At 38.7% G+C, this 9656-nt stretch overlaps 1 protein-coding gene across 1 annotated transcript in view; it reads right to left on the reverse strand.

Moving 5' to 3' along the window:
* The window catches only part of LOC113954394 (macrophage mannose receptor 1-like), a 29804-nt gene extending 20605 nt beyond the window's left edge, over positions 1–9199 (reverse strand). Inside the window, exons 1-9 of the mRNA XM_027658628.1 lie at positions 9014–9199; positions 6936–7334; positions 5503–5676; positions 4528–4692; positions 4106–4222; positions 2974–3117; positions 1653–1835; positions 1311–1465; positions 373–486 (exon numbers count right to left, since the gene is read on the reverse strand). Of these exons, the coding sequence (XP_027514429.1) occupies positions 373–486; positions 1311–1465; positions 1653–1835; positions 2974–3117; positions 4106–4222; positions 4528–4692; positions 5503–5676; positions 6936–7334; positions 9014–9074 (1512 nt within the window). The 5' untranslated portion in view covers positions 9075–9199. The remainder of the gene's footprint in view (positions 1–372; positions 487–1310; positions 1466–1652; positions 1836–2973; positions 3118–4105; positions 4223–4527; positions 4693–5502; positions 5677–6935; positions 7335–9013) is intronic.
* Positions 9200–9656: the final 457 nt, after the last annotated feature.

A 9656-nucleotide genomic window follows, 5' to 3' on the forward strand; every position in this document is an offset into this window, starting at 1 on the left:
GTGGACTCAAATATTCCTGATTCCTGTGGCAGATTGATTGAACTGAGAAGGCTGTGTGCAACCCATGACCAGTGAGTTACGGCCTGAAAAAGTGCTGACATGTTTTGCAGAGAGTTGCTTTTATGGGGGCATTTTCTGCAGTAGGAGAGAGACGAGTCAAGTACGCTTGTAAAGAAATAAAAAGGTCTATCTACATTTCAGTTAAATAAAGAAATAAATTCCCTTTTAGTCTAAGAAGTATCAATACATATGAAATTAACAGCTTTCAAGGCTCCACCAAGAACAGTCAAAATAATTTACTTCTATGTTAATTATCATCATAGCAGTGAAAGTCATATGCAGCACCTTCTGCTGCTTTTGTTTTACACTCACTTTCTGGCAGCCTGGGTAAGTAACCTCGACTTCCCCTGATTCTTCAGCCAAGGGTTTCCTTTTACAGATGTAGCCAAATTTCATTTCACAGGCACTGTTAGCCCAGGATCCATCCTGAGTATGGTAAGAATAAACAACAGAGAGAAGTGAAAGCTAAAGAAAATTCAGATCCAGCAAGAATATTCATCATCCTCAGAAAGAACCCTTCTCTTTTCATGTGTGTGAGACTGTTTCAGGTCTCTTCCTTGCCTTACTTTTTCTCCAAAATTCCCAAATAAAGAGAGTGATGGTCACACTTCCTCAGAGGTGTGAAAATGAGGGTTGGATGTGTTAAAGATTCAGTGGCTGATGAGAGCAGGAAGGAAACATGCTGTTCTACTCTCTTCTCACCAGCATAGTATGTATTATGTTCATATAACCAGATGACAATAGCAAGGAAATACTGGATAAAGTAAACATAAAATACAAAAAAAGTCTTTTTCCACCGCATTATGTGTCTTTTTATGCTGAGTATAAAACAAGAGAGTTTTTTTTAACTGATTTTGTGCCTCCACTAATATGAGCCTACAAAGTAGCTCTAAAAGCATATATTTTAGTGCTTTTAGAGGAAAAATGAAAAATTCCCTGCTTCAAGGCTCTATGCTGCTATGATCAGTTATGTTAAATGTGGATGATGAGTTATTTCAACCAATTTCAGATGGAAACTGTTGCAGAGAAGACTAAGTCTCCATGCAGTGACCTGCTCCTAGTGCTCCATCATACACTCTCCTGGATCCGGTCTCCAGTTTCCCTCCACACTAAGATATCTTCAATTAAACCAAGTTCATAAATACTTTTAAAACCATAACCCTTTTTTTTCTCTTTTTAATCAAGGATGTTTTCTTTTTGGGGGGCTCAAAGGACAGAAGAAAGCATAAGATTGGGGGAGGGATTTTTACCTCTCCCTTCATGCGGATGCAGTCTGCCTTATTCCATGTGTGAGTTGGCTCTCCGTGATGCCATTTGGTATAAGTCACAGGTGTACCATCACTCCATTCAAAATACATTTGAACTCTGAAGTCGTTTAGACCAATCCACAGCTCATCATCTGACTCTGGGAACACAAAGTTAATTGTAGGTATGGGGATGTCTTAAAACAGAATAAACACAACTCACATCCCTTTTTCACTGAAGAACATTTTATTAAAAAAAAATTAAGATCCCAGTTATAATGATTAAATGAATAATAGCAAACAAGATAATTTCAGATTAAGAAAAAAGTGACCTGCAGGAATACTCACTGTACCCAAGCTGGGACACTGTAAAACTGTACTCTTCAATATTATGAATACTCGCCAGATCTCCTTCTTCTTTTCTACAGGAAGACTGAGCTTCTTTCCATATTTTTGGTCTTCTATAAATTCTGTAGCAATGACCTGCATAGGGCACCCATTCCCTGGGGCACTTAAAAGGCTTTAAGTCACCTAAAAAAATTGATGTCAAACAATTAATGAGCGGTCCTGTTCAGTGCTTTATTTTCATCAAAAAGAAAATGACCTGTACTGACATGAATTTGAAATACTGAAGCACATACTGGCAGAGGAGAGAAGCCAAAGTCTGAGGGTTACAAAGATTACAAAACAAATTTTTCTCTCCCAGTTGTGCTGGAAGCTACCAAAAAACCCTTTTTTACAGGATTAAATAAGTACTGAGTAATTTGGGATGCAAATTTGCAGGGCACAAATCCATGTTAAATCCCCCACAGTGAGGCTCTGGGTACAGCCATGTTTTACACAAAATGGCCTCTTTTCCTACTCAGGAACTCGATCTTGTTGAATTTGTAGATTTTGCATATTTTTTTCTCTGGAAACAGCAGCGGGTCAGGAGCTCCTGCATAGCCCAAATCATACATAAGCTAGTCCAGACACATTTATGCCATACCAGACGTGTCAGAAATCCCAGCTGCACAGAAATGCTGCACACTTTGTTCAGCACTTCTTTCTTGATGTGAATTCAGTATGGGCAGCCACCTTCCACTGCTTGGAAAGTTCACATGATCTGCACCTACACAGTAAACTGAAGAGGGGAGGATATGTGCCCAACACTGATGTGTGATCAACCACTCGATCCAACGCTCCCTGAACATGGTTTTGAGCTGGGCAAACTTGTATTCCCCTAAACAACATTCAGGCTTGGTTTGGAGGTTAACATGGGTCAGAAATCATTCCGAGTGTGGCCAGAATGTGTGGGATATATATGGGCCATGCATCCCCCTGATTTTTTCCTGAACAGAACAAAAAGCATCAGAGACAGAAGGGGAGCATGAACTCTAGCAGAACATATCTTAGAAGAGCACAGGATATTCATCAGTATTTCATGGTCTGGATAACGTGACTAAACACCTAATCCTGCCTTCTTTAGTACTCTGGAATCTTTTCAAAATGATGAACGACAATTGGGCATCATCTTTAAAATGAGCCAGAAAGTTAGTCTTCTCAGTATTCGACCCAGGTCATCAAGTGTGATCCTTTTGTTTTAACAATATGTTGTCATTTCACATATGGCATCCTCCCAATGTTTCTCGCTGAACGCAAAAATAGCCTTAGTTTTTGACCAACATACCTGGGGCAAGCATGGAAGGATCCAAGGAGCTGTTTCTCTTTTGGCAGACATATCCCAGTTTCCGATCACACACCTGGTTTTCCCATTTGCCATTCCTACCTTGGAAGGTCCCGCATATTTTTCCAGATTCCGCAGAGGGGTTTCCTTTTAAAAAGAGTCACAGAATCCTTCTGTTAACACTGAAAATTTTCACCTCTTAACAGGAAGGAATGTACAAGATTTTTGCAGCTGCAAAGCCACTGGAGTATTAATCTTTAGAGTAATAATTTCCAAGAGAGGTGACAAGGGAGCATCACTGGAATGACCAAGAGGGCTGACACTTCAAATGTGAGATTTGGCCCTCTTCTCTTATGTGCTGCTGAAGAAAAAAATCAGTGTATTTGAAGAACAGCAGTATATAGAAAAAAAAGTTTTATAAAAGTTCATCTAAGAATTCCTTATGGAATTATAGTATTGCAAACAACTCAAGATCCTTTACTGTTGAATACTGGACTTGAATTGTGTATTTAATTCCACAAGAGTGCTCACCCTTTGGATTTCCTTGTAGTCAGAAGTGCTATTATGAAAACAGGTAACATGACAACATGCAAGATGGTGACTTAGGTCCTGAGAAAAGAGTGGAAACTTACTAAGATAAAGTATATCAAATAAATGTCATAAACATCAACTGAGAAGAACAGAAAATATTTTATGCTGTTTCTCTTTATTTATTTTCTCTCTTCTTTACATTCTGTTTATGTCATTTGTCATGAGGTGTTTTTATTTAAATTGAATAATATGCCTGAAGAGAAAATTGTAGATGGAAAAAATAGAATGAGGTATAGATATTTATTTTCAACTGTTTTCTTGGATAAGCTATCAGCTTTTTCTGGGAAATTCAGAATTAATAACAACCTATCTCTGGTATGAGCCCTATTACTGTAATATCCTACCTTTCCCATAATTCCCTGTAACTTGTGAAAATTCTATGAAACCAAAGAAATTAGCTAACAAGAATTTGGTGAAGGGGAGGGGAGGAGAGGGGAGGCGAGCAGAGGGGAGGGGAGGAAAAGGAAGAGGAAGGAGAGAGGAGGGGAGGGAAAGAGAAGTTTTGGTCCAGATGCTGTTCATCATTTAATAACAGTGCAATTACCTGGAGCCCAGTTCAGGTATCTGAAAGGACTGCCCCCAGTCCACTGCCAGCCACTCTCAAGGGCACTGTAAAGACCAGTCCAGAGCTTTGCATTGATGCCCAGGTCACTAGTGAGCCCTAACAGCCAAAAGAAACAATCAGTCAAGTTACTCAGTGCCTCCGATTTTGTAAGCTACTCAAGAAAACTGAAAATAATATTTAAAGCATGAGGGCAAAAGTGCCATAGGAAGTATCTATTTTTTGTAATATAGATTAGATTATTTCCATTATTTTAATATCTTTTTTGTGAGAAAAGGACAAGCTCTTTTAAGAATGCTACTGAAACCTATTTTCACAAGGCAAATATAAATATTCACATTAAAGCTGTTGGAACTGACCTACATTTTAAATAAAGCATTATTTTTAATTTTTTTTTAATTTACCTAATAAATACATTTCTTCACGAAGGTCTGTGATACTTAATAATTCTGCATTCTGCTGCTGGCAGCTTTTTCTTGCTTGGTGCCATGTCAAAAGTGACTCCGAGTTTATCTGATAGCGGGTTGCTGTCACAGGATTTGTTTTCCAAAGATTATTGTGGGTGGTGTCTATAAAAAATGATATCAGCAATTTGACAAGATAACCATATTTGCTAACTCAGGAAATAAAATCTTTTTTACAGAATAAAACTATATAACCATATGATTTGATAATTTTTAACATACATTTTTCCTCACTCAAATATGCTTTTTCTGTTAAATATTAATAATATATTAATCACATAAGGACTTATGTCACCTTACAAACAAGAGTCTTACTTTCAGACTCTTCTTATGCTCTCCCAGAACTCCCAACATGACAGAAATGATCATTTCCAAACAATCAGGCATGAAGTGAGGATGAAGGGGTAGAGAATTTGTGCTAGGGTTATTGGAAAGCTGTGTTGGATGATTTGTAAGTATATGGAGCACTGGAGCACTGAAAGCAGGTGAAAGTCACTGCCTGTGTCCTGCACCCTTCCATTCACTACAGCTCTCCAGTTCTCTCCTCCATCCTATGACACACTACTGTGTCGTGCTTCCCTATGTCTCACCTTCCTCACCCATTGCACTTCTTTCTGCCTTTCATTTGTCCTGACTTTCTTCTCACCTAGTCCTAGGGATTTCCTCTTCCTTTTTCCATCAGCCCCAGTCACTACCCTCAGAATATTCCCCATATATAGCAGTCTTAGGAGCACTGTAGGACAGTGATACTGAAAGAGCAGATACTTCACTTATCATTGCATACCTCACCAGTGAACTAGGCTAGACCAAATTCAGCTTGCTGTCCAATGCTACTTCCACATCCCAAGAAGATTTTGACCATGTTGGTGGAGGAAACTTTTGCTTAACACCTTTCCCGAAATTTTCATAAATTACCTTTAAGTGGACAATTTCCGAACAAGTGGTCCTTATCAAAATCTGAAGAAGTTGCACACCAGAGAGACTCTGCATCATCACTGCGAGGGATGCACTCAGCATACCATTTACCCTTGAGCTTAAAAGGGAACACACAAGGTGCACCAAAGGCATTTCCTCCCAGTGTATAGATATCTATGGAGAAAAGTATAAATCAATACTTCGAGTTGGTATCAGATGTTCACCCGAGTGGCACTCATAGACAGCTCTCCACAGACACAGCTGAGTTGTGCAGAGTTCAACATATCGGTACTTTGTTACCCCAGACCTTTACAAGGCTGTTGTACCAATCAGACATGACTATGGCAAAGTATTCAGAATTAAAACTCTCAAACAACACTTAATTGGGCCTCAAACTAATTTCTGTCTAACTTTCTCATGTCACTGCTTTCTGGACTACTGTGTCAGAGGTCCCTGTGACTCAGCTTCTCCCGTTGCACACGTACTTCTGTCCTTGAATGATGTTCTACATTATTTTTTTTTTCTTTTTCCTTGTATGGTGGAAAAGATGGTGAAAGGGGATATCATGATATTTTTATTAGTCTTCGTGAGAGGGAGTTATATCTTAAATTTGCAAGTGACTCTGCTCGGAAATGACCCTGCCATCGCTCTGCAATCTAATTTGCTGTTATCTGTACAAAAGTATAATAAACTTCATTCCTGATGGAACAGTCATAGGGTACTACAAAAATTTAATCCCTTGTTATTTAACTTCCCAACCTACCAGTGTCACAAAAAAAAAGCAGTTTGAGCACTTGAACCTTGATGTCCACTGTATATAGCTCAAGATCCACAAAAATGTAGGAAATGGAGATCTGACTCTCCAGTGGTTCTTTCTCAGAGTGTTAAGACTTATTGCGTCCTAAACTATTAGGCACTGTTTCTCCTTTTGCTTTTTTCTACTTGTTCTTTTCACTGGGCCTAGGAAACACTAGGTAAATATTATTAATGGTGGATTACATCTATCTTGACTGGAAATTAACTTCTTAGAGCCAGCACATGATCAAATCGAGTAATAGCAACAATAAAAAGTAACACAACACAATCATCTCTTCTACGAATTGATCAGATGTATTTTGAAACAGTCACAGATTTACTTTTGCTGTTGCTTTACAAACAGAATTCCCATTCTTCCTTATGATTACATCATAGGCCTTTGTAATTTTAGTCTATCATTTGAAAGAATTGCACTTAACAAGTTATGCAGAAATGTGCAGTTATGTTTGCCAAAAAGTATCCAGTTGTATTTGCCTTTCATTTCTACACCATGTTTGTACCTATCTCATCTACTGATATCACTGTAAGAAAATGGAGCTGTCAAGCAGGTAGCAGAACACTCTGCAGATAGGGGCAGTCAAGTTACCTCAAAATAGAGATGAATTTTCAGTACTCACCCTCATAGTGCTGAGAGCACAAGCTGTCTGCAGTTCCATAGATTTTCCACCTGCTCCCTTTGCCTGATCCTTTGGACAGCCTGATTTTCTTCCCCTTCCCTTTGCCATAGTTGAGAAATAAATCCTTGCCATAGCTTGCAACTGTCTCATTTCTACATTCCCACCACTGGAGTTCATTTGTCCTGTTACAGGATTCCAAGGTGATGGCAGCCTCATCTTCCTTCGTGAACACTCCCAGGCACAGCTTGAGTGCCATGCTCAGTAGCTGTTTGGCAGAGACCCACTTGAACTTCTGAAACTCATCATGCTCATCACAGGTGGTAGTTATGACTGAGCTAGAGTTCTGGGCTTGGGCACAGAGATTGCTATCTTCATTATAGATTGAAAATATTCCGCTACCTATAAAATAAAATGATAATGCAAACATCTGAAGAGAGCTTTCTTAGGAGATAAAGTTAGTTAATATCTATGTGACACTCTGCCACCAAAAAAAAAATATATATATATATATTCTTTACGGAGAAAGAAATCAAGGGAGGTTAATCATCAGTGGAAAGGATATTCATGAAAATATTCTTAAAATGAAAACAACACTGAAGCTACAAATACAGCTCTTTGAAGAAAAATTACTTTTCTTGATATTCCTCCTTAAAGCAGAGTGGTCTAAAAATGCATATCAAAAATGACCTTTATTAAATTTCATAACTTCTTCAAAGTTCCACCACAGCATATTAAACAACCTTTAATTCTTTAAGTAAAAGGACTTTTTGCTTTAAAGCTATTAAAATGGTTTACATAACTCAAAATTAAACCATTTATATATTTGGGCCAGAATGACATAGTGGTTTTCAGCTCATCAAGAAAGTGGGGTATTTTTCATTTTTGGTTAATTATCTTGGAAATTTTTGGCAGCTGTGCAAAAAGTCATTTCTTCACAGAGTTTTATTTGTAAGTTTCTTGGGAGGGAACCCACAACTTGCAGCATCATCAGTTCTGGGTGCAGTTAAGCTAAGTAAGTATCCTAAGTGCCATTAATAGCTATGCTTGTAAATAGAAATGTGAGACACTGCACAGCAGGGTTTTGTTTCTTAAGACCAGCTTCAAGAAAAGGACCACAACTTCAGCCTCCTCCAAATCTTGACTTTTTGCAGCTCACCTTGCACCCCTTCACTCCTTTCTAAGTGACAGACAACATCATCCAACTCACTCTGCAGTGCCATTGAGCTTTACCCAAGATTTCTTAATGGAATACTTAAATGGGGTTTCATAACCCTTCCCATCTGGGAGCTACCATGGACTGTTGCTGCTCTGAAAGTCTACAGACCAGAACAAGCTAGATGGCATTTCCACTGGCACAGCTCTCCTGCTGCAGTGGTTCTTCAGAAGGCTAGCAGAGGATGGGTTAGAGCCAGCTTGGTCTCACCCAAAAGCATGCACAGAAGAAATTGTCCTGTAGTGGATTAGGTTGGCATTCAAGCTGCTGCCATCCAAGCAATAGCATTGAACTCCCAGAGTTCTCTAGCTGGGAGCTTCCCAGAGGAAAGGGGAAAGACACAGCATCATCTGTTTTCCTGTCAGCAGTAGGAGTCTGTGAAATCTGATGGACAAAAGTTTTTAAGGTCCTTCCTAAAACTGTCAGCTTGGAAACAAAATTTTAATATGCAGTGATCGGTATGCTGTGGTCTATATGAGATGTCTGAGAACCTTAAAGTATGCATCAGCCAGTAGTTCTGTGCATGCTGAGTCCATACCCTGTATTTCTGAGCTGTTCTAGCCCCCAGCAGAGAAAACCAAGATCAGCTTTTGCCTGCATTCAGCTGGCTCACTTTCAAGAATCAGCACTGCCTAGGTTATGTCCACATCTGTAGGCATATTCCTGTCACTCATACACCACCTTGAACACTGGGTTAAGGAAAGAGAATGCCTATGCAGACAACACCAAATTGCAGAGCTGAAGGAAACTATTTCAAATTATATTCTGTGACTAAATTTAAACTCACTGCCCACCAAGAGGGATATTAAGAACCCATAAAAATGAACTTGAAAACCTCCACTCTCAGCAGAAGACCAAGACTCACCAGACGTTTGAAGAGATGTACTAATGGACAGAAGGAAAATCAGGGTCAAGTAGACAGACATGGCAAAATATTTCGATCTTTTCTGCCCTTCACCTCGAATTGATGCTGAAGACCAAATCAGTGCCTTGCAAGAAAACCCCTCTGCACTGAAGTGGATTAACAACCCCTTTTTAAGACCCAACAGATACAGGGAAGTTCTGAGCTTCAAATAAGGAACTGCGTCATGTCACATGAGTAATTTTGAAATAATATATTAATGAATAAACTTTTCTTTCTAATCTAGTTTCTCTGCTGTATAAAAGTTTGCCACAGAAATATGAGATCTAATAGGTAACATTTTAGTGTGGATTTTTTGAGGCATACCTTATAAGTCAGAATCATTATTTTTATAAAAAGGTGACATTAACATCTCTTTTCCAGAAATAAATGAAAGAAGTAAAAAAGGAAAGAAAGATTTGTCTATATCAAAAAAAAAACAAAAAAAAAAAACAGAGTGCAATGCAGTACTGTGAAAAATTGGCTGGGACACCATGCAAATCAAGTAACTATGACATTGGAATCAAAGTGAACCAGAATTTCCTGTGTCTATAATTCCACAAAAAAGAGAAAAACTGTAGAAAATAGGATCTGTGCTCTTCAGGAG

This window comes from Corapipo altera, unplaced genomic scaffold (assembly GCF_003945725.1).
Source record: "Corapipo altera isolate COAL_440 unplaced genomic scaffold, ASM394572v1 63, whole genome shotgun sequence".
NCBI classification, from domain to species: domain Eukaryota; kingdom Metazoa; phylum Chordata; class Aves; order Passeriformes; family Pipridae; genus Corapipo; species Corapipo altera.